Source organism: Phocoena sinus, chromosome 4, assembly GCF_008692025.1.
Source record: "Phocoena sinus isolate mPhoSin1 chromosome 4, mPhoSin1.pri, whole genome shotgun sequence".
In the NCBI taxonomy this organism is placed as follows: domain Eukaryota; kingdom Metazoa; phylum Chordata; class Mammalia; order Artiodactyla; family Phocoenidae; genus Phocoena; species Phocoena sinus.
Genome location: NC_045766.1, coordinates 11,579,246 through 11,605,402, shown reverse-complemented (window position 1 = coordinate 11,605,402; position 26,157 = coordinate 11,579,246). Strand labels below are relative to the sequence as shown.

The 26,157-nt window shown below is 39.5% G+C and overlaps 1 protein-coding gene across 6 annotated transcripts in view; it reads left to right on the top strand.

Moving 5' to 3' along the window:
• PIK3R4 (phosphoinositide-3-kinase regulatory subunit 4) overlaps positions 1 to 26,157 on the top strand; it is a 74,055-nt gene that overhangs the window by 42,824 nt on the left and 5,074 nt on the right. For all 6 annotated transcript variants that reach the window (XM_032630512.1, XM_032630514.1, XM_032630513.1 and 3 more), the window contains 5 exons: positions 263 to 473; positions 2,778 to 2,943; positions 20,816 to 20,980; positions 23,748 to 23,959; positions 25,593 to 25,724. In XM_032630512.1, the coding sequence (XP_032486403.1) occupies positions 263 to 473; positions 2,778 to 2,943; positions 20,816 to 20,980; positions 23,748 to 23,959; positions 25,593 to 25,724 (886 nt within the window). The remainder of the gene's footprint in view (positions 1 to 262; positions 474 to 2,777; positions 2,944 to 20,815; positions 20,981 to 23,747; positions 23,960 to 25,592; positions 25,725 to 26,157) is intronic.

The following is a 26,157-nucleotide window of genomic DNA, read 5'->3' as shown; positions in this document are numbered from 1 at the left end:
TTAAATTAATGAGGATTTTTGTTTAACATTATTGCTACACTGATAATTTTTTTAAAATATAGAGTCCTGGAACTTGTGGTTAAACTGCATTTAAACTAGACTTTCATTGAAAAAAATGTCCTTGTATTTAAATGGATTTAAAAATTGGTACATTAATAAGGACAGAAGGCTGGTGTAATGAATAGAGAGAACATGGGTGCATTTTTATCATCAAATACACTTTGCTTGTGACACAAATATGTATATTCTTTTTGTTTTGCAGGTTCCAGAAGTGACAAACGTCCAAAATAGAAAACCAACAATACAGGTTTTAAGTAGTACAATTTTACCGTCCACCTACCAGATTCGGATCACAACGTGTAAAACTGAGCTTCAGCAACTCATACAACAGAAACGGGAGCAGTGTAATGCCGAGAGGATAGCTAAGCAGATGATGGAAAATGCTGAGTGGGAGAGTAAACCGCCACCACCTGGTAAATGTGCCATTGATAGGTAGTTGTATTCCAGCCCAGGTGCCAGAGCCTGGAATCTGATGGAAGAAACTGATAATCAGTTACAAGGCAAAGGAAGTGGGAACAAAACTGTCACTTTGAAAGCCCACACGAAGAACCAATAAGTGAGAAATCCCAAGTCATTATTTGTGAAATTTGTATCTTCTTAGCTGTGGCAGTGCCTTTTAGGCCAGTAACCTACTGTTGTGTCCTGTCTGTGGTCCATGTTCCCCATTTAGAGTACTAGGTTTTACCTACCTGCTTAGTGTCATGCCACTTTCTCATTGAATGTCAGGCTTCTTAGAGTAAATTCTGGCTTTTTATTTCTGAAGGGTTTAATATTAATTTATTGAAACAAAAAGGGTAAAAACATTTAGAAAATAATGGGTGCTTTAGAAAGAAAACAAAATCACTTATAACCATCACTCAGCAATCATGAACATTAAGATTTTGGGGAAAGCACTTCTGTATTCTGAGAAGATTTAGAAGAAACTTAGAGATATTTCAGATGAAAATTGTATCTCACTGTGTTAACAGACATGCCTAGTGTTATGTGGTGGAGCTAGTCTTTGATATTGGATTGGCAGATTTTAAAAAACATTTTTAATGAGTTTCTGTATAGATTTTAATAATAAAAATGTAGCTTGAAAACTGAGAAGAAATGTATAGTGTGCTTATGTGTAGAGACTGAAAAGTCATGTGAATCCCCACGGGCTTCCATTGTGAACTCAGGGAAAATTCTGGTGGAGAGCAATGGTTTAAAGATTTTAGAAATATTATTAAGTGGTAAGTGGCATCTTTAGTCACATAATTTTTTTTAATGAAAATAAATATCCTGGAATGTTTAAGTTGTTTCTGTAATATAGTTCAATATGATTTACCAGCCCTGCTTTAAAAACAAAAAAAGGTGACCACACACTATTTTATGATAGAATCTGTCTTTATAAGTGGCATTTTAAAGTGGAGCTATACATTTAATTCAGTAATCCCAGAAAAGGTGTCAGATTTTGTGGTTCAGGAAATGTGCAGTGACTGTTGGGCTTCTGATTTTTTCTTTCCACACTTGAGTGGTTGTGTGAAATTGATTTTCTCTAGGGGGAAATGTTCAACCTAGCCTGCTAGATTATCTAGACTTCATGGCAAAGTGTTTTTGATTATTCTCAAATTCAGCATATCCTCCTTAGAAATCGCATTCAGCTGTTCTTTCCACACATTTGAGCTAGAGATCCAAGGGGAAACATTTTTCTATCGTTGAGTATGCCAGGTATGGCAATGGTCTTGGTTTCATTTTTGTTTCCTAGTAAAAGAAATAAGTTGATTTTAAAATGACTTCATTATTACTTAATTAGGCACAGTGCTGCTCCCAATACAGTATAATCTTCAGCATAGCTTTCTGTTTTGTTTTATTTTAAAATTGATTAATATTAAATATTATTAAATGTTATGCCTAATATAAAAGTTTATTTATCAAATATTGAAGATTGTTTTATGCAAAGACCTATGCTAGGTATTGTGAATGATTCAGAATGAATAAGACATAGTTCTTTGGCCTCAGGGAATTTATAATTTATTAGAGGAAATTAATTATACACAAAAAGAATATACATAAACAGAAGTGTATAGATGTCATAAAGAAAGTACTAGAAGATCCTTGGGCATTCTGAGGCTATAATTTATAGTACTGTTTATACCAACCTGTTGATATCACAGAATAAATGATTGCAGGTAGGGAAGAAATAAATCAACATTTGGGTGTTTACTGTGGCCCTGGGACAGTGTTAGACTCTTTATATCTCATTTACCAGTACAGTCATCCTTTGGGTTAAGTAATTTCCCCTTCATTTTACGTTTGAGTAAATTGAAGCTCACAGAGTTTAAATAAGTACCCCAAGGTCACACATGAGGGTGTGGTGGGTGTTCGAGGCTTTCAGGACTGGGCTGCCTCCCTAGTGCCTGATTTCTCTAGGTCAGGGTAGCCATTACCTCTTGCTATTAAACAAGTAGTTAGGGTTTTTCCGGGTAGCAGGTGACTATTGTGCCTTCTCAGACACTGGAGAAGGGCCCAGTGCAGTCTTTCTAAGGCTACGTGAACATGGGTGTCTTTCTCCATAGGCGATAGTATCTGTCATAGTCCAGTAGGGCACTCTGAATTGGCTAGCTGTTGGGACCCTTTGTTTAGTTCTTATGATTGTTCTCCTGTTGGCTGTTGGTGCTTGTAGCTGGGGGTGAAGGAAAGATTGTGTTTGTAAACTGCAACTTAAGACACACTCCTTTGCTTTTCCTTAGGGTGGCGGCCTAAGGGGCTACTAGTTGCACATCTTCATGAACACAAATCTGCTGTGAACCGCATTAGAGTCTCTGACGAACATTCACTTTTTGCCACATGTTCAAATGATGGCACAGTGAAAATCTGGAACAGTCAGAAGATGGAGGGGAAGACCACCACCACCAGGTAACCTATGCATAGGTGGAGAGTCCAACCATCCATCCATTCAGTCAGCAAGTATTTATTGAGTGCTCATTCCGTGACAGGTGCTATTTTAGATACCAGCGATACAGTAATGATAAATGGACACAAATACATGTTCTGTGGAGCTTTCCTTCTAGTGGGAGGTGACAGACAATAAACAGTGTAAATAAGTAAAACATATAGTGTATTAGATGGTAAAATACATTATGGAGAAAAATTTGGCAAAAAAAGAGAGAGAGAATGCGGTAGGTTGGGTAGAGTAGAGTTTAAAGAACTCATCTGCTGCCTCACGGAGAAGATGTCATTTAAGGAGAGACCTGACAAAGGTGAGATAAAATGCCATGTGGATGTCTTGGGGAAGAGCATTCTAGGCAGCAGACACAGGGGCTTCAGAGGTTCTGAGGCAGAAAGATGTTTGGCATGTTTGAGGAAGAGCAGAAAGGTCTGTGTGAGTGGGAAAGAGGGTCAGAGGGCCCGAATTATACAGGGCCTTGCAGGCTATTGTGAAGGACTTGGACTTTGACTTTGAGTGAGATGGGAGCCTTTGGACGGTCCTGAGCGGTGGAGAGACATGATCTGAATTAAACTTCCACAGAATTACCCTGGCTCTTGTGTTGAGAATAGACTGAAGAGGTGCAGGGCAGAAGTATTAGGAGGCTTTTTCTGTAATGGAGCGAGAGGGGGATGTAGTGGGAAATGATCAAATTCTGGGTATGTTTTGATGGTGGAGCCATCAAGATTTGCTGAATGGGTTAGAGGGAGTATGAGCATATGGGAAGAGTCAGAAAATGATGGAGTGTCCAGCTGTAAGGACAACACATATTGTAACATGACCCACTGGAGTAGTCAAGAGAGAAGTAATTATTGAAATCTTTAAGACTCTTCAAATATGCATGATGTGATTATGATAAGTGGGATTATAAGAATTATTTTAGGTTTGTACAACTTATAGTTATCTCCCTACTTGATATTCATATTTGTTCTGTGCCTAGTTTGGTCTGGGTCTGAAAAGAAAGCTACTAGAAATCAAAATTGAATCTTATGTACATGAAAAGATGTGGGGAACCTTTGGTGCTTTTCTCCTTATCAGTTCATTGACCCAGAGTTAACTACAAAATGGTCAAACAACAAAATATCTTTGATAAACTAAAATAATTCAAAAGTTTACTCCTTATCAACCTGATATGATTTTGTTCTGTTTATTTTTAAAAAGAGCTCTATATTTTTACAACATGCTTAATTCTTTTTCATGTTCATTCTGTCTTGGCATTGCATTGGTAAGAACATAAATCGAAAACCAGTAAAAGAATCCTGGCTCCATGTAGCAATTTTTTTGTCCATATTTTATTGTGAAATTTTCAAACCTCAAGTAAAGTTGGGTTTTGCAGTGAACAAGCATATGCTTGCTGCTAGATTCTAAATAATTAATAATTTTACTGTATTTGCTATGTCATATAATTATCCATCCTCTTATCAATTCATCTTTCAAAAATGTGTTTCAAAGTGAGTTGTAGACATGAGGAGACTTCCCCTAAAAACTTCAGCATGCATATTGTTAATATTTGTTTATATTTCTCCTTTTCTTTTTTGGTATAAAATTCATACTCTGTGAAGTACACAGATCTTAAACGTTCCATGAGTTCCAGCAAATACACACACTTGTGCAGCTTAAACCACACTCAAGATACAGATGTAACCAGGATGAACCCTCATGTTCCTTTGCATGAAATCCCTGCCTCTTCCCTGCCTACAACCATTCTTTTGATTTTCCCCCACCGTATTAGCATTTTGATTATATTTAAAAACCTCTTCTGATAATTATTTTCCAAATGGTTCTTTGTTACTATCATCGTTAGTTGCATTCATTATTGCTTTTATTAGGAGGGTGAGTTTAATTGACTTGAGTAAACTTAACTTTGCAAAAACCTCTCTTGTTAATTCCAAATGATCTTTATCACAGAGCCATGCCTTCTGTATCCCAGTGTCATATTTTAGGCAGTGGTATACCAGAAAATGCGGCAATTTAGCTGACAGTAACTGTAGTCTTTGGGAAGTTTGTATGATGATTAGGAGATTGGGTTCCCATCTGGCCACAGCTGCTCTCTTGCTTTGCTGTAATACCTGCTCTCTTGTTTGTGGACTGCAGTAGACCTTGGCTTGGAGGTGCTTCATTCTAGGTCCAGGGAGGGGAGGAGGGGAAGGGAATAGAAAGTGTTGCCTTCATCACATACCTTTGTGAACTGATGAGGGAGAAGGAGGCCATTATTATTGCTAGAACCATGTGGGGAGCAGCTGGTGGCTGGGAAAGAGCAGCAAAAGTGATATTATATTTTCTTAGGAAATCTACTAGTACATTCTGACTGCTGAGGCTTTTCCCTTATGCATTATGTTGGCTGACCACCCCAGTTTCCAATTCTTACTTTCTCATTGAATTTGGATTCGTGATTTAGGCCATCTGGATCTTGCTCTGCCATTTTCCTCTTTCTTATTTGACTTAAACTTTTAGTTTGTCCCCTGGGGACTAATTCCTTGAAAAAATTGCTGTTTTTCTACACTTTTACATAGATATTTTCAATTTAATCCTTTGTAGTATTCTAAACTGTCTTTTCCATATACACTTTTTGTGCAGCCCCATTTTTGGCTCATTTAGCTTCTCAGTTTTAGGGAAGATTGATGTATTTGGTACTTGCTGAATTTGATGGTAAAACATCTAAGTGGAGTTTTGTCCCAATGAAGAGTTGAAACAATATGAAGCATCTGCAAGAAAGTTATCAGTGTTAAGATTACATATTTTAGAGTCATAGATAGTGTTGGAAGCTGAAATTTTTGAGTGCTATCACTACCCTGAACTAAAGGGCTATAAAGACCTGAGGAGGCCTGAGGCCTGAATTTTACAAAATTGAATTTTGGGGACAGGAAGCGAGTAGTCAGAAAAGAAGGGAGAAGAAGCCATTTAAGTTATGTCATACTGCAACAGAAGAGAGGGTTTAAGAAAGGGACTTATAAACAGCTCTCAAATGCAGTAAAAAAACCAAGTGGCATGAAAGCCTAGTAAAGCATTTGGGTGTTCTCACACAGTGCCCTTTGGTGAAGTATAGTTCATACATCCATAATCCCTGGAGGGCTTTTGGACATTATATATTACAAGCCTTTATGATGTACATATCCTAAGGAGATACTAAGAATAAACTCAGAGATTTAGTTTTAAGGCTGTTCAGATTGGCTTTCTTTTTAATTGTAAAAAACTGGAAGCAAACCAAAAGTTCAACAGTAGGGGGTGAAAATGGATAAATAAGTGATTGTTGTTGGAAATACATTTTTTGATATGGAATATATTGATACAGTGTGTGGAAATATGGGTTTGAGAAGTAGGTTTAAGAACCCAGGTAGGGTTTCTGTTTTAGAATGACAGAGTAAGGGACTTTAAAAAATCTGTTCCTCTATAAAAACAGTGAGAACACTGGCAAAACTGTCAAAATCAACTTTTTCAGAATTCTAGAAATAAAAGTCCTACATCAATCTGAAAATTGTTATTCAAGAAAAACAGCTGACTCTCAGAACAGTGAGCCATGTATGTGGTCCCCAGTTTCATCCCCCACTACCAAGCCTCTGTGATGGCTTGTTGAAGACTAACAGTCCCACAAACTACAGTAACTATGAAAACCAACAGCTAAGTAGCCACTGGTAGGGTGTAATGGCTTTGGAACTCCCCCAAAGCCCCATCTCCAGAGAATTGTCACTATTTGACCAGCTTGCTGAAAAGCTCCATAATCAGGGCCTATCTTTATTTTGACCTGACTATTGCTTTGTGCTTTGAGAAAAACTCTACCCATATGGGCATTTGTTGAATTATTGGTGGTATTTGTTTAACATTGCAGCTCCCTGAGGTGGCATTCCCAGTTGTGTAGCTCATAAGAGGCTGACAAAAACTTTAAAGGAAGAGTGAGATATCAATAGGGGCCTTTTGAAAAGTTTGGATGTATTCATGGATATCTGTAAGACCACATGCACTTGCACAGTTGTGCACAAGCCCAAGAAAGAACTGAGGAGACCCCAGGTTCTCACCTCTGGCTGACCTTGAGACTCTGTGCAAGCAGGAAATGAAGGATAAGGCCAAGTTGTAAACTGCTTTGGCTGAAGGTGTGTCCAACAGCGAGCACAGAGAGCCTCAACAAAGGCTGGAGCCCTTATCAGTTCATGAGATGTAAGGAAATGTCAATTAGCTGACCACTAATCTAACTGACAAGAGTTCAGTGGCCACACATGAGAGAGAATACAGACTTTGTAGAATTAGTCCAGGCAAATCATTAACAAACAGCAATGACATTGGTATAATTATTTCTGAAGTTGATTCATATCAATTAGAATGTCCAGTTATGGACAAAAATTGCAGGTCAAGCAAAGAAATCAGAAAGTGTGTCCTATACACAGGAAAAAATGCAGGTAATAGAAACAGTACCTCACTGATCCCAGACATTGGACTTACAGACAATGACCTTACAATTAAGTGACTAAAAATATGTTCAAAGAAATTAGAAAGAAACCATGTCTTACAAGGGTTGAAGGAAGTATGGAAAAAATGTCTCAACAAATAGATAATGTCAAAGGATAAAATGATAAGCAGAAATCCTGGAGTTGAAAAGTATAACTGAAATGAAAAATTTAGGGCTGAACAGCAGATTTCAACTGGCAAGAGAATAAAACCAGGGACTTGACAATAGATCAGTTTGACATCCTCAGAGGTATGAAAACTAAAAAAAGAATAAAGAAAACTGAACAGAGCCTCAGAGACCTGTGGAACAACATACACATGATAGGAGTCCCAGAAGGCAAGGAGAGAGAAAAAGGAGCAGAAAGAATATTTGAAGAAGAAGTGTTTTGAAACTCCCCCAGATTTAGACAAAAAAAATTAATCTGCCACATCTGAGAAGCCCAACAAACTCCAAGTAGGATAAAGATCAAAGAGAGCCATACTAGAGACATTATAGGCAAATTGATGAAAGACACAGAGAAAAATTTTGAAGCAGCAGAGAAATGTGACTCATCTCGTACAAGGGATCTTCAGTAAGATTAACAGCTGACATTTCATCAGAAAATGATGGAGCCTGGAAGTCAGTGGGATGATGTATTCAGAGTCTTGAAAGAAAAAGAGTGTCAATCAATAATTCTATATCTAGCAGAATTGTCTTTCAGAAACAAAGGAGAAAATTAAGACATTCCAAGTTTAAATAAAAATATGGAATTTATTGTTAGCAGATTTTCCCTAAAAGAAATACTAAAAGAGTCTGTTGTGCTGAAAGGAAAGGACATGAGACTAACCTGAACCACATGATGAAATAGAAGAGCATGGGGTAAAGGTAGATACATGAGTGAATATAAGACAGTACAAATTATTGTTTTCTGTAACTCTTTTTACCTGCTGTCTGATTTGAGGAGAAGACTATATAAAGAAATAATTATAAAACTGTATTGATGGGCTTATAATATATAAAGGTGTAATTTGTATTACGTTAATAGTACAGACAGGGGAGGAGGGAACAGATATATTGGACGCAAAGTTGGTATTAATCTGATTGTTTTTTAGACGTTAATTGTATTTCCCAGGGAAACCACTGAAAGAAACACTTAAAAACATTTAGTAAAACACAAAAACACATAGTAAAAGAAACTAGGGAATGAAAATGGTGTACTAGAAAATATCTTTTTAACACAAAAGAAGGCAGCAGTAGGGAATAGAAGAGCAACAACCAAAAAAAAAACCCACAAAAACCCATGTAAGACACAGAGAAAAACAAATAGCAAAATGTCACACATAAGTCCTACCTTATTGGTAATTCCGTTAAATGTAGTCAAAAAGCAGAGTTGGGGGGCTTCCCTGGTGGCGCAGTGGTTGAGAGTCCGCCTGCCGATGCAGGGGACACGGGTTCGTGCCCCGGTGCAGGAGGATCCCGCATGCCGCGGAGCGGCTGGGCCCGTGAGCCATGGCCGCTGAGCCTGCGCGTCCGGAGCCTGTGCTTCACAACGGGAGAGGCCGCAGCAGTGAGAGTCCCGCGTACCGCAAAAAAAAAAAAAAAAAGCAGAGTTGGCAGAAAGTATGACAAAATATGGTATGACTATGTGTTGTCCAAAGAGACATCACTTTAGATTCAAAGACACAGTGTGAGAGTAAAAGGACTGAAGAAAAAGATACTTCATGCAGACAGTTCCTAAAAGAGAGCTGGAGCGGCTATGCTAATATCAGACAGAATAAATTTTAACACAAAAATTGATACTAGAGACAGACAAGGACATTTTATAATGACAAAAGCGGTAGCGCGTCAGGGAAACAGCAATTACAAACAAATGCCACTAACAGCAGAGCCCCCGAATGGAGAAAAAACTGACAGAATTGAAGGGGAAAATAGACAATTCAACAGTAATAGTTGGAGACTTCAGTACTCTGCTTTCATTGTAGATGGATCAACAAGGCAGTAGAAGACTTGAACAACACTGCAGACCCACCAGCTCTAACATACAACTATAGAACGCTCTACCCAGCTACAGCAGAATACACATTCTTCTCAGGGGCACATGGAACAATTCCAGGTTAAATCATATCTAGGGCAGAAAACAAGCTTCAATAAATTTAAAGGCACTGAGCCCTATCAACATATATGTTCTTTAACCACAGTGGAATGAAACTAGGTATCAGTAACAGAAAGCAGTTTGGAAAATTCACAGGTATGTGGAGATTAAGCAACACATGGCAAAATAAGCAGTAGTTCAAAGGGAAACTAGAGAATATTTTGAGATGATTGAAAATGAAAACACAGCATACCAAAACATAGGGATGCAGTCAAAGGAGTGTTCAAAGAGAAATTTATATCTGTACACATCTGTATTTAAAGAGAAGAAAGATCATAAATCAGTAACTTAGCCTTAACCTTAAAAATCTAGGAAAAAAAGAGAAAGTAAACCCAAAGCAAGTAGAAGGAAGGAAATCATAAAGACTAAAGAGGAAACAAATGAAATAGGGAATAGAAAATAAAGGTGAAAAACCAACAAAAGCAAAAGTCAGTTCTTTGGGAAGATCAAAATTGGCAAAGCTTTTCTACAATAACCAATTAAAAAAAGGGAGAGGACTCAAATTATTAAAATTGGGAATGGAAGAGGAGTTGTTACTGTTGAGTACGCTACTATGGAGTACCGAGGAATACTACGAACAGCTGTATACCAACAAATTAAATGACCTAGATGAAATGGGCAGATTAGATTCCTAGAGAGATACAACCTGTCAAAAGTGAATCAAGAACAAATAGAAAATCTGGATAGACCTAAAACAAAAGGTTAAATTAGTAAGTAAAAGAAAAACTTCCCACAAAGAAAAACCCAGGCTGAGATGGCTTCATGGTGAATTCTACCAAATGCTTCATGAATTAACACCCATCCTTCAAAAACTTTTACAAAAAATAGATGAGGGAACATTTCCTAACTCATTCTATAAGGCCAGTGTTACCCTGATACCACAACCAGATAAATACATCACAAGAAAACAGCAGACCAAGACCCATAGTTAATATGGGCATTAAAATCCTCAACAAAATACTAGTAAACTGAATTCAACATAATAAAGGATTATATACCATGACCAAGTGCAGTTTATCCCAAGAATGCAAACCCTTTTCAATATATGAAAATCAATCCATGAATATATCATATTAATAAAGGATGAAGACCACATATGATCTCAAAAGACTCTCATAAAACATTTGATAAAAATCTAGCACCCTTTTATGAGTAAAAACAATTTAACAAACTATTATAGACAACTACTGATAAGGACATCTATGAAAAGCCCACTAACTTCATACTTGATGGTGAAAGACTGAAAGCTTTCCCCTAAGGTGAGCCAGATAAGAATGTCCACTCTCACTGCTTTCATTCAGCATTGTACTGGAGGTTCTCCGTGGGGTAGTTAGATAAGGAAAAGAAATATAAGGCATGCAGATTGGAAAGGAAGAAGTAAAACTATTAGCTGACAGTATGATCCTGTATATAGACTGTCTTAAGCAATAAAAATAAAATAATGGAGGGACCTTCAAGATGGTGGAGGAGTAAGACGTGGAGATCACCTTCCTCCCCACAAATACATCAAAGATACATCTACATGTGGAACAACTTCTACAGAACACCTACTGAATGCTGGTAGAAGACCTCAGACTTACCAAAAGGCAACAAAATCCCCATGTACCTGCATAGGGCAAAAGAAAAAACAGGACAAAAGAATAGAGTCGGGACCTGTGCCACTGGGAGGGAGCTGTGAAGGAGGAAAAGTTGCCACACACTAGGAAGCCCCTTCACTGGTGGAGATGGGGGCTGGGCAGGGGTGGGGGGAAGCTTCTTAGCTATGGAGGAGAGCACAGCAATAGGGGTGCAGACGTCAAAGCGGAGAGATTCCCACACAGAGGATTGGTGCCGACCAGCACTCACCAGCCTGAGAGGCTTGTCTGCTCACCTGCAGGGCCGGGTGGGGCTGGGAGCTGAGGCTCCGGCTTTGGAGATCAGATACCAGGGAGAGGACTGGGGTTGGCTGCGTGAAGACAGCCTGGAGGGGGCTTGTGTGCCACAGCTAGCCAGGAGGGAGTCCGGGAAAAAGTCTAGACCTGCCTAAGAGGTAAGAGACCATTGTTTCGGGGTGCGGGAGGAGAGGGGATTCCTTCCCTGTTGGCCCACAGAAGGCAGAGAGCACCGCTTAAATGAGCTCCAGAGATGGGCATGAGCCGCAGCTATCAGCTGGGACCCCAGAGACAGGCATGAAATGCTAACGCTGCTGCTGCAGCCACCAAGAATCCTGTGTGCAAGCACAGGTCACTATCCACACCCTCCGGGGAGCCTGTGCAGCACGCCACTGCCAGGGTTCCGTGATCCGGGGACAACTTCCCCGGGAGAACACATGGTGTGCCTCAGGCTGGTGCAACGTCATGCTGGTCTCTGTTGCCACAGGCTCGCCCCGCATTCCAATTATAACTACTGTACCCCTCCCTCCCTCTGGCCTGAATGAGCAAGTGTCCCCTAATCAGCCACTGATTTAATCTTCTCTCTGAGTGGGAACACATGCCTGAGGGCGACCTACACACAGAGCTGGGGCCAAAACCAAAACTGAACCCCAGGAGCTGTGCAAACAAAGAAGAGAAAGGGAAATTTCTCCGTGAAGCCTCAGGAGCAGCGGATTAAATGCCCACAATCAACTTGATGTACCCTGCATCCATGGAATACCTGAATAGACAACAAATCATCCCCAAATTGGTGGACTTTGTGAGCAACTGTAGGCTTGGGGTTTGCTATCTGTGAGTGATGTGTTTCTGATTCTTATCTTAGTTTAGTCTTTAGCGCTTGTTATCATGGGTGGATTTGGTTATTGGTTTGGTTGCTCTATTTTTTGTATTTTTAAAATATAATTTTAATAATTTTTTTAATTTATTACTTTAAAATTTTCTTTTCTTCCTTTTTTCCTCCCTTTTCTTCTAAGCCATGTGGCTGACAGTGTTTTGGTGCTACAGCCTGGTGTCAGGCCTTAGCCTCTGAGGTGGGAGAGCTGAGTTCAGGACATTGGACCACCACACACCTCCCGGCCCCATGTAATATCAATCAGCGAGAGCTCTCCCAGAGATCTCCATCTCAATGCTAAGACCCAGCTCCGCCCAGTGGCCAGCAAGCTCCAGTGCTGGATGCCCCATGTCAAACAACTAGTAAGACAGGAACACAACTCCACCCAGCAGAGAGGCTGCCTAAAATCATACTAAGTTCACAGACACCTCAAAACACACCACTGGATGCAGCCCTGCCCACCAGAAAGACAAGATCCAGCCCCATCCACCAGAAACACAGGCACCAGTCCCCTCCACCAGGGAGGCCTACACAAGGCCACTGAACCAACCTCACCCACTGGGGGCAGACACCAAAAACAACGGGAGCCTGCAGCCTGCGAAAAGGTAACCACAAACACAGTAAGTTAGACAAAATGAGAAGACAGACAAATATGCAGCAGATGAAGGAGCAAGGTAAAAACCCACCAGACCAAACAAATGAAAACGAAACAGGCAGTCTACCTGACAAAGAATTCAGAGTAATGATAGTAAAGATGATCCAAAATCTTGGAAATAGGAATGGAGAAAATAAAAAAAACGTTTAACAAGGACCTAGAAGAACTAAAGAGCAAACAAACAATGATGAACAACACAGTACGTGAAATTAAAAATTCTCTAGAAGGACCTCAATAGCAGAATAACTAAGGCAGAAGAATGCATTAGTGACCTGGAAGATAAAAGAGTGGAAATAACTACTGAAAAAAAAGAATGAAAATAAATGAGGACAGTCTCAGAGACCTCTGGGACAACATTAAATGCACCAACATTCAAATACTAGGGGTCCCAGAAGAAGAAGAGGTAAAGAAAGAGACTGAGAAACATATTTGAAAGAAATTATAGTTTGCAAACTTCCCTAACATGGGAAAGGAAATAGTCAAGTCCAGAAGAACAGAGAGTCCCATACTTCCCCTTGGATAAATCCAAGGAGAAAACATGCCAAGACATATTAATCAAACTATCAAAATTAAATACAAAAGAAAAAATATTAAAAGCAGCAAGGGAAAAAGCAACAAATAACATACAAGGGGGAATCCCTGTAAAGTTAATAGCTGATCTGTCAGTCGAAACTCTGCAAGCCAGAAGGGCAGGACATATTTAAAAATGATGAAAGGGAAAAATGCTACAACCAGGATTACCCAGCAAGGATCTCATTAGATTCGTTGGAGAAATTAAAAGCTTTACAGACAAGCAAACGTTAAGAGAATATAGCACCCACCAAACCCAGCTTACAGCAAATGTTAAAGAAGTTCTCTAGGCAGGAAACACAAGAGAAGGAAAAGACCTACAAAAAGAGAACCCAGAACAATTATGAAAAATGGTAATAGGAACATACATAGCGATAATTACCTTAAATATAAATGGATTAAATGACTCCAACCAAAAGACATAGACGGGCTGAATGGATACAAAAACACGACCTATATATACTGCTGTCTGCAAGAGACCCACTTCAGACCTATGAACACATACAGACTGAAAGTGAGGGGATTGAAAGAGATATTGCATGCAAGTGGAATTCAAAAGGAAGCTGGAGTAGCAATTCTCATATCAGACAAAACAGACTTTAAAATAAAGACTATTACAAAACACAAAGAGGACACTACATAATGATCAAGGGATCAATCCAAGAAGAATATATAACAATTGTAAATATTTTGCATGTAACATAGGAGCACCTCAATACATAAGGCAAATGCTAACCAGCCATAAAGGGGAAATAAATAGTAACACAATCATAGTAGATGGACTTTAACACCCCACTTTTACCAATGGACAAGATCATCCAAAGTGAAAATAATAAGGAAACACAAGCTTTAAATGATACATTAAACAAGGTGGACTCAGTTGATATTTATAGGACATTCCATCGAAAAACAACAGAATACACTTTCTTCTCAGTGCTTATGGAACATTCTCCAGGATAGATCATATATTGGGGTCACAAATCAAGCCTTGGTAAATTTAAGAAAATTGAAATCATATCAAGTACCTTGTCTGACCACAATGCTATGAGACTAGATATCAGTTTACAGGAAAAAATTGTAAAAAATACAAACACATAGAGGCTAAAAAATACACTACTAAATAACCAAGAGATCACTGAAGAACTCAAAGAGGAAATCAAAAAACACCTAGAAACAAATTAACATGAAAACACGACCACCCAAAAACCTATGGGATGCAGCAAAAGCAGTTCTAAGAGAGACGTTTATAGCAATACAATCCTACCTCAAGAAACAAGAAACATCTCAAATAAACAACCTAACCTTACACCTAAAGAAACTAGAGAAAGAAGAACAAAAAAACCCCCAAAGTTAGCAGAGGAAAGAAATCATAAAGATCAGTTCAGAAATAAATGAAAAAGAAATGAAGGAAACAGTAACAAAGATCAGTAAAACTAAACGCTGGTTCTTTGAGAAGATAAACAAAATTGATATACCATTAGCCAGACTCATCAAGAAAAAGAAGGGAGAGGACTCAAATCAACAGAATTAGAAACGAAAAAAGGAGAAGTAACAGCTGAACACTAGGAGAAATACAAGGGGTATGAGAGATTACTATAAGTAACTATATGCCAATAAATGGATAACCTGGAAGAAATAGACAAATTCTTAGAAAAGCACAACCTTCCGAGAATGAACCAGAAAGAAATAAAAAATATCAACAGACCAGTCACAAGCACTGAAATTGAGACTGTGATTAAAAGTCTGTCCGCCACAAATAAAAGCCCAGGACCAGATGACTTCACAGGCGATTCTATGAACATTTAAAGAAGAGTTAACACCTATCCTCCAAACTCTTCCAAAATATAGCAGAGGGAGGAGCACTCCCAAACTCATTCTAGGAGGCCACCATCACCCTGATACCAAAACCAGACAAAGATGCCACCAAAAAAGAAAAACTACAGGCCAATATCACTGATGAACATGGACGCAAAAATCCTCAGCAAAATACTGGCAAAACAGAATCCAACCAGCACATTAAAAGGATCATACGCCATGATCAGGTCTGGTTTATCATCCCAGGAATATAAGGATTCTTCAATATATAAAAATCAATCAATGTGATAAACTATATTAACAAATTGAATGAGCAAAACTATATGATAATCGCAGTAGGTGAAGAAAAAGCGTTTGACAAAAAGTCAACACCCATTTATGATAAAAAATTCTCCAGAAAGTAGGCATAAAGGGAACGTACCTCAACATAATAAAGGCCGTATATGACAACCCACAGCCAACATTGTTCTCAATGGTGAAAAAACTGAAACCATTTCCTCTAATATCAGGACCAAGACAAGGTTGCCCTCTCTCACCACTATTACTCAACATAGTTTGGAAGTTTTAGCCACAGAAATCAGAGAAGAAAAAGAAATAAAGTCCAAATTGGAATAGAAGAAGTAAAACTGTCAGTGTTTGCAGATGACATGATACTATACATAGAGACTCCTAAAGATGCCACCAGAAAACTACTATAGCTAATCATGAATTTGGTAAAGTAGCAGGATACAAAGTTAATGCACAGAAATCTCTTGCATTCCTATACACTAACGATGAAAATCTGAAAGAGAAATTAAGGAAACACTCCCATTTACCATTGCAACAAAAAAGAATAAAATACCTGGGAATAAACCTACCTAAGGAGACAAAGAGACCTGTATGCAGAAAAAATAGACACTGATGAAAGAAATTAAAGACGATATAAACAGATGGAGAGATATACCATGTTCTTGGATTGGAAGAATCAACATTGTGAAAATGACTCTACTACCCAAAGCATCTACAGATTCATTGCAATCCCTATCAAAGTACCAATGACATTTTTCACAGAACTAGAACAAGAAATTTCACAATTTGTATGGAAACACAAAGGACGCCGAATAGTCAAAGCAGTCTTGAGAAAGATAAATGGAGCTGGAGGAATCAGGCTGCCTGACTTCAGACTATAGTACAAAGCCAAAGTAATCAAGGCAACATGGTACTGTACAAAAATAGAATTGTAGATCAATGGAAGAGGATAGAAAGCCCAGAGATAAACCCATGCAAGAATGGGTTTATCTTTGATAAAGGAGGCAAGAATGTACAGTCAAGAAAAGACAGCCTCTTCAATAAGTTGTGCTGGGAAAACTGGACAGCTACATGTAAAAGAATGAAGTTAGAACGCTCCCTAACATCATATAGAAAAAAACTCAAAATGGATTAAAGATCTAAATGTAAGGCCAGACACTATCAGACTCTTAGAGGAAAACATAGGCAGAACACCCTATGACATAAATCACAGCAAGATCCTTTCTGACCCACCTAGAGAAATGGAAATAAAAACAAAAATAAACAAATGGGACCTAATGAAAGTTAAAAGCTTTCGCACAGCAAAGAAAACCATAAAGAAGATGAAAAGGACAGCCCTGAGAATGGGAGAAAATATTTGCAAATGAAGCAACTGACAAAGGATTAATCTCCAAGATGTACAAGCAGCTCATGCAGCTCAATATCAAAAAAACGAATAACCCAATCCAAAAATGGGCAGAAGACCTAAATAGACATTTCTCCAAAGAAGATATACAGATTGCCAGCAAACACATGAAAGGATGCTCAGCATCACTAATCATTAGAGAAATGAAAATCAAAACTACAGTGAGGTATTACCTCACACCAGTCAAAATGGCCATCATGAAAAAGATCTGCAAACAATAAATGCTGGAGAGAGTGTGTGAGAAGAGGGAAACCATATTGCACTGTTGGTGGGAATGCAAATTGATATAGCCACTATGGAGAACAGTATGGAGGTTCCTTAAAAAACTAAAAGTAGAATTACCATATGACCCAGCAATGCCTCTACTGGGCATATACCCTGAGAAAACCATAATCCAAAACCACAGTGTTCGTTGCAGCACTATTTACAATAGACAGGACATGGAAGCAACGTAAGTGTCCACCAATGGATGGATAAAGAAGATGTGGCACATATATACAGCGGAATATTACTCAGCCATAAAAAGAAATGAAATTGTGGTATCTGTAGTGAGGTGGATAGACCTAGAGTCTGTCATACAGAGTGAAGTAAGTCAGAAAGAGGAAAACACCGTATGCTAACACATATATATGAAATCTAAAAAAAAAAAAAATTCTGACGAACCTAGGGTCAGGACAGGAATAAAGACACAGATGTGGAGAATGGTCTTGAGGACATGGGGAGGGTGAAGGGTAAGCTGGGACGAAATGAGAGAATAGCATTGACATATACACTACCAAATGTAAAATAGATAGCTAGTGGGAAGCAGCTGCATAGCACAGGGAAATGAGCTCCGTGCTTTGTGACCACCTACAGGGGTGGGATATGGAGGGTGGGAGGGAGACACAAGAGGGAGAGGATATGGGCACATGTATACATATAGCTGATTCACTTTGTTATACAGCAGAAGCTAACACAACATTGTAAAGCAATTACACTCCAATAAAGATGTTAAAAAAAAGAAAAACCTATTTGAACTAACATGAGTTCCACAAAGTTGCAGAATAGAAGATTATGTTGTATTTATGTGTACAAAACTTAGTTGGATTTCTGTTTGCTAACAGTGAACAATCCAAAGATGAAATAAAGGAAACAAGTCCATTTACTCTAGCATCAGAAAGAATAAAGTACTGAGGAATCAATCTAACAAAATAGCATAAGACTTGAATAGTGAAAGCTGCAAAACATCATTGAAAGAAATGATTTATAAAAAAAAGAAATTATAGAAGACCTAAATAAGTGGAAAGACATCCAGTTGATCTTCAGATTCTATGAAATCTGTATGAAATTTCCAGCTGCCTCTTTCTGCAGAAATTGACATTCTGATCCTACAGTTCATAAAGAAATGCAAAGGACTTAAATAGCCAAAACACTCTTAAAATTTAGGAAAGAACAAAGTTTGAGAACTCACACTTCCCAGATTTGCTACAAAGCTACAGCAGTCAGGACACTGTATTACTGGCATAAGGATAAATATATTAATCAGTGGGCTAGAACTGACATGCAGAAGTACATTTATGGTCACTGTTTTCTGAGAAGGGTGCCAGGACAGTTGAATGGGGGATAGAATAACCTGAAAAGATGGTGCAGGGATTACTGGGCAGCCACATGCAGAAGAATGAGTTTGCAGAGAAGTTTTCAAAATGGATCATAGACCTAAATGTAAGAGCTAAACTATAAAACTGAAGAAAACATAAGCATGTAGTTCTTCGTGACCTTGGATTAGGCAGGAGTTTCTGAAATATACCATCAAGAAGCACAAGTGACAAAAAATAGATGTGACTTCATCAAAAATAAACATTTGTGCTTCAAAGGACACTGTCAAGAAAGCGAAAGGAAAACCCACAGAATGAGATAAATATTTTAAAATCATATGTTTAAGTACCCTGAGTATATAAAGAACTCTTAACAATAAAAAAAAAATTGAAAAGCAGAGGATTCAGATAGTGTCGGTCCTTCATACCTGTGGGTTCTGTAGATTCAGTCAGCCATGGATAGAATATTTTCTCTGGATATGGAACCCTTGGATACAGAGGGCTGCCTGTACGGACTAGAGCATTCACTGATTTTGGAATCCACTGGGGGTCCTGGAACCACTCCCCCAAGAATATGAAGGGGTAATTGTAGATTTCTCTCCAAATAGGACCAATATGTACACAAAAAATATTCCACATCATTAGGGAAATGTAAATCAAAACCACAGCGAGTTACCGCGTCACACCCACTAGAATGCTATAATCAAAAAGACAATAACAGTGCTGGAGAGGATGTGGAGAAATTGGCACCTTTGTACATTGCTGGTAGGAATGTAAAATGATGCAGCAACTTTGGAAAAAAGTTGGCAGTTTCTCAAATGCTAAACATAGATTTACCTTATGACCCTGCAGTTTCATTTATTCTGGGTATTCTAGCTATAAACCCAAGAGAGTTGAAAACATTTGTTCACATGAAAATCTATAAACGAGTGTTCATAGTAGCATTATTCATAAAAGCCAAAAGGTGGAAACCAGAATGTCTATCAGCTATTGAACAGATAAACAAATGTGGTGTATCCATACACTGGAATATTATTTTGGCACAAAAAGGGATGAAATACTGATGAATGGTACACCAGTCACTGAATTATACACTTTAAAATGTTGTACTTTATGGTCTACAAATTGTATTTCAGCAAAGCTGCTATTAACAAAAAGTGAACTAGAGAGGCATGATTAATTAAAAATATATAAAATATGATTCCATATTAATTTGAAAAGCAAATATGAATATATTGTAATATGTATAGAAAACTCTTTGGAAGGATATATAAGAAAATGTCAGTAGTGTTCCTCTGGGTGGTAGAAGTATGGTTTTACTTTTCTGTATTTCAGTAATTTTTGTATATTTAATATGTGTTAATTTGTATAATAAAATTAAATAAATTACAAAAGATAGAGATGAATAAATTTGGTGATTAGGGACTTGTGACCTTTTAGGGGAATGGCCCCTTAGAAGGCTGAGTATGCAGCCCTTGCAGGGGGCAGTGAAGGAGGGACTTTGTGGTGATGGGAGGCAGGCACCCTGTGTAGGTGAGGGTCAAGAAGTTTGGCAGTGAACTTAAGGAGGATAGGCAGCTTGAGAGGTCAATGTGTGAGAGAGGCTGAATATTATAATAATATTGTGCATTAATGAATGTTTTATGACTTATATGTTATTTACACTATGTCCCGGTTGCATAAATTGGGCAGTCTTTGTTTTGTAAATGAGTAAACTGAGATGCAGAACAGGTTAATGGCTTGACCTAGATCATATGGGTCGTCAGAAGTGGAACTCAGCCCTTTGATTCCAAAGCCAGTGCCTTTCCTGCTGTGCCAGGCTGCATCTGAGGGATTATAGAATAACTGCAGGGGTAAGAGTAGGGCTTAGGAATTGCAGAGAGGAAGGAGAACTGGGTCAGGGCCACAAGTATGGGAGTTCCAGCTGGAAAGGAGGATGGACAGTCTTTCTGTGATTGGAGAGAAGTGTGTGAAGGTGGCCATTAAAAAATATCAGAAGAAAAGGTGATTTTGTACCAGTGCTTTTGAGGGGGATGATTGTTTTTGTTATGAGGTCAAGGAGTGAAACAGACCTCAGAGTAGTACTTTTTGTTTGTTAACAGTCATGTGGCTATTTAATATCAGCAATAATAATACTCTTGTGGCTTTTCAGAAACGCAGTCTTACTTTTCTTTTGTGCAGGTCTATTCTTACATATAGCCGAATTGGGGGACGTGTCAAGACACTCACATTCTGCCAGGGTTCCCAATACCTAGCCATAGCGTCTGATAATGGTGCTGTCCAGCTTCTTGGAATTGAGGCCTCTAAGCTGCCCAAGTCTCCTAAAATTCATCCTCTACAAAGCAGGTATCTGTCTATCTTTTGTGTTTTGTAAACTGCATTTAGTGTACTATAATTTAACCCTCCCTCTCTAATACAGTTTGGATCAACTGAGGACCTTTGAGAATTTACTTCTTTTTTTAAGCACATGAGATAAATAAAATTGTGCTTCCAACTCAAATCTATCACACATAGTTTCAGGAAACTATGTCTGCCTATTACTTTCTGCCAATTTGCCGAAAGGTCAGAAGGGCAGCTTTGAACTTGTGGCCCATCCCAGTCTGGAATCTGTCTGAATAACCTAATTATCAGTTACAGCTTCTGTCTCAACTCTGGCTGGCTGATTTGAAAATGTGAGTGTTCTTCATTAAAGAAAATTCAAGTGTTGTCAGCATTTTGTTACTTGGCATTAAAACCTCTGGAGGTGATGGGAACACAGAACAGAGGTTTTAGTCAGATGATTTGCTCATTTTAAAAACAAGGTCCTGGCTGGTTTTATCTGAGAATTTCCTCCATTTCTTATAAATTGTAGTTGCCTGTAGATTAAACACATGCAAGGTAAGATATTTAAGATCAAGCAGAATAATTTTTCAACTGACTAGTATGTGCTGCACAATGAAAATTCCAGAAACGAATAAGATGTGTTGTACTCTCTAAGAAACCACAGTCTAGTGGGAGAGACAGACCAGTGAACAGATGATTTCAGTGCAGTGTGACAGTGTGCCCTGTGACAGGGATGGGGGGCCAGCTTGCAGGTGGATAAGGAAGAAGGCCTGGAGGGGGTGACACCAGATGTAGCCAAAGCAGAGTAGTTGAGTAGGGTGGGGCAGATAAGTCAGACGTATATGCTATTCTGGAAAACATGAAGTTATAGGGAGGAAGACAGATCCATGGTTACCACAGCTTGGGGATAGGGGTAGGGGGTGACTACAAAGGGGCTGCACAAGATACATTTTGGGGTGTGGAGTTGTACTGTATGCTTCTGTGGTAGAAGATACATGAAATGGATTTGTCATAATGCATAGAACTGTATACCACAAAATGAATTTTACTGTATATAAGATTAAATTAAAAAAAGCCCGAAGCAACCAGGATATTGGGGGAGAGGTAGAGTACAGCCTATGGCAGTCAGTCTAACTGTTGTACAGATGAATCACATAGTCACGTGGAAGAGTAAGGGGAATAAAGGAGGCAGCTGAACAACTTGGGAAAACTGCAGGCTAATGACAAAAGGAGCCGAGCTCAAACGTTGTATTCTAGTTGGTTGTTTTTCACATGGTTATGGTTTAATAATTCCAAAATGACTTTATTTGTACACTAGGGTTGAATAAGTAAACGTATTATAGATCATGAGAGCCAGGTTTCTCATTGGAGGAAAGAAATTACAGACAAGGGAAGAGGGCTGGCTAGAATGGAGCCTGGTGCTGGATAGATATCAGTATGGACTCGATATCAGTATGACTCATGACATACATCTTTGTGTATGTGTATACACACATGTATATATACACACACGTACATGTAGACACACACAAATAGATACAGAAATAGAGTTGGGTCTGTGTGCATGAAGGTAGTATACAGAATATATTTCCTAGCTCTGGCCGTTGAGAGGTACTAGACACAGGGACATCCCCATAGCGATGAGCACTTAGCTCATAGACCTTGGTTTTAAATGCCATTCTCTAATAAAAGGGACCAGGACTCCTTGAAAAACTGGTTGATTCCAGAGCCTGGGCAGGGAAAACACAAGATGCATCTGGAGCATCCTGTGATGCCAGAAGGTTAGGAAGTGGTCAGTAAGAGCACATTGCAAGGGCGTTTGAGCCAGCCTGACAGAGTGTCCCATGGCCAGACTTGGAGCAAGCTGAGCAACAAGAGGCAACGACTGTGTTGGGTCATAACTCAGAGGATAAAATAAATGTCCACAAGTCCATACTGACAGAGACGAGCTGACAAGAGAAATGGCAGCTTTTCTGTACAGAAGAATTCTAATAAGCGTGGAAGGACCAAGGGAAATAGAACACCACAGGCATGATTTGTCCACAGGTCCTAAAATTAGTGGACAAAAGTTTACACAGAAACAGGTTTTTGCATAGTCAGAAAAGAATTTCCCCTAAGTATAGAGTAGTTATAAATGGAAAAATAAAAAATAATAAGTTTACAGTGGAGGGTCCTGCCAGGCGCTACCTTAGCCACATGATCCAGGTGGACACCACTGGCATCACGTGCTGACGTCAGGTGCTCCCGTCTGTGCACTGAGACGGGCACGTCACACATGTGGCCTCCCTCCCAGTAAGGCACCAGCTCTGTTTGTGAGAACACATGACATGACATGACATTCAGAAATGTCAAGGTCGTGAAAGGACAGACTGAGGCGCTGTCATAGGTGGAGGAGATGAAGGAAACGCGGCAGCTAGATGCCAGGCGGTGTCTTGGTCTGGAGCGGTTAGGTCACTAGTGGGAAAACTGGTGAAATCCAACCATGTTTTGTATCTTATGGGTTACTGTACCAAGGTCAATTTCTTAGTTTTGATAAATGGTCTATGTTTATGTAAAGTGTTAGCGTGAGGGGAAGGTGAGCGAAGGATATACGGAAGTCTGTGTACTATTTTTGCAACTCTTCTGTAGTTCTAAAATAATTTTTAAAAAATGGTCAGCTATCATTGTCTTATGGGTCACAGAGTTTTTATTTCTTGACCATGGTTGGAATATAGATTCATCTTCAGTGGAGAAGGGTACTGTGTTTTTAGTGACTGGAAAAGTCTTTGCCTTTTGATGTGTGTCTCCTTAGAGTCCTAGACCAAAAGGAGGACGGCTGTGTGGTGGACATGCATCACTTCAACTCCGGGGCGCAGTCTGTGCTGGCCTACGCCACTGTGAACGGCGCTCTGGTGGGCTGGGACTTCAGGTCTTCCAGCAATGCCTGGACGCTGAGGCACGATCTTAAGTCAGGTCTCATCACTTCCTTTGCTGTGGACATCCACCAGTGCTGGCTCTGCATCGGTGAGCTGCCTTTCAAGTCCTTGACTGGGTCTGGATGCTACTGTCTGGAGTGGCCTTCTTAGGAAAGCTCTTTCCTTTTTCTTCATTGGTAATTTTCCCCCGTGTCCTTTCTTTTCCCCCCATAATTATTATGTTATAATCACTTGCATTTTATTTTTTTCATTAAAAAACAGATTTGAAAAAGTGAAATCAATATTCCAACACATAAAACAATTTCCTTTCTCTTCATTCTTAAATGAGCCTCTTTATAATCATTATAGTGATCAGATTTGCTGGCATTTTCTTATTCTGCCAGGGAAGCAGCAGGCTTAGTTTATGGATGAAAGCATTTGAATTTGGGCACACTTGGTTTTAAATTCCATTAACCACTGGCAAGCTGCTTATTAACTCTTTTAGGTCATAGTATCCTCATTTTCAAATGGGGCTCATCCTTTCAAGGGCTGCTTAGAGGAGTCAGTGAGGTAAAAGCATCCAGCACAGGAGAAGAGCTAAACTGGTTTCTTGCCTTGTGATTCCTCCCCACCCGCCTTTCCTCAAATGCTGAAGATGTACCCTGTGCTCTTGCTTGCTGCTTTCCTCTGTTTTAGTTTCACCTTTTTCTCTCCTAGGGCTTTGAACCTGCCCCTTTAGAAGGTACTAGAGTTTATTCATTCCCACTTGGCACTCTTTTTTCAGAAGAATTATAATCTGCTGCACTTGAATATTGGTTTCTGGATTCCCTAACTTGCATTTGTGACATTAAGTATCTTTATTTTTATATAGTTTTTATGAAATGTATTATTTTTTTGCCTTTTGTGTGACTAAACTGTACTGGTTTAGGAATATGTAATGCCAGGCCTAGAAGAGTAGCTATTACACACGTAAAAAATTAGCAAATGGCACTGGTGGCTCTCGGGGGCAGCCAGTACTGCTGTGGCTATTTGAGCCATTGTCCTGGAGAGGGGCAGGGCGACAGAGGGACCCGCTGCCCCTTTTGTCTTTTCCCACCCCCATCTCTCCACTGGAACTGGAGACCAATCTCGGTGTTAGGGTGGACATTATTCTTTGGGATGGGGGGCCTTTTCTCTGTGGGGTTTAAGGTGCCATGGGCAGATATGCACGCATTCACCCCAGTTTCTACTGTGATTGGACACCCATGCCTGTCTCCAGAACGTTTCGGAGAAAAGGGCACATGGAAATGATTGAAACTGATGATAGCTGCAAAGCTGCTACCACTTTGGGATTGGTAAAGTGATCACTGAATGCCAGTAAACCACCTCTGGTTATTTAAGGCAGCCTGAACATTTTGAGAAGACATAAAGATTCACTTTATGTCTTCTCTAGGCCTTCTGGGTTTTTTGTGGGCACTTTTGGCAGTTAGTAAGTGTCAGTAATTAATGAATCACTCGTTTTCACTTCACATCTGTTAGGCCGTTTTGTAGTAGCGTCGTGCCAGTGCTTTGTATCTTTGGCGTAAGGCACTGTTTGACACTGGGGTTGGGGAGGGCAGCTTAGTGAAAACAAAGCCTTGTCTCCAAGTGGCTAAGCCAGGTTGAACGCACATCTGTACAGAGCTCGCAAATTACCACTTGATGACTGTAGCCTGCTGTGCTTTACCATGGGTGGTCACCTTCTGGACTTCTCTTCCCCTCAGGGACAAGCAGTGGTACCATGGCGTGTTGGGACATGCGGTTCCAGTTGCCCATTTCCAGTCACTGCCATCCTTCCAGGGCCCGCATCCGGCGCCTCTCCATGCACCCGCTGTACCAGTCCTGGGTGATCGCAGGTAAGAGGGAGGGCTGGCTCTCGGGGTTGGGGGCCCTTCTTGGAAAGTGCAGAACCCTCTGCTGCTTAGACTCATGTTCTTAGAGTTTTATTTTACATATGAGCCAAATGCTTGCTTTTGTTCAGTTCTGATTATGGAAGAAGTTCCCACCACTGATATCTCATTGTCATTTCTTACTTATGTTTCAGAATGATCTCATCAATCACACTACCACCTTCCATTCCTACCATCATTTCCTTTCCATTTATCTTCTTTCTCTTGTGTCCCCTATTTTTGCTAAAGTTCTCACCGTCTTCCTGGAAATCTTAAGTTAGAAGCCTTGAGTCATCCTTCTCAGCTGCCATTTCTGTTGAATTTCTTGCAAGCTTCCCTCCCTTTCTCTTGTTGGGCATTCAAATTTTCTTGTATGGATTCTCTGGCAAGACACTTGGGC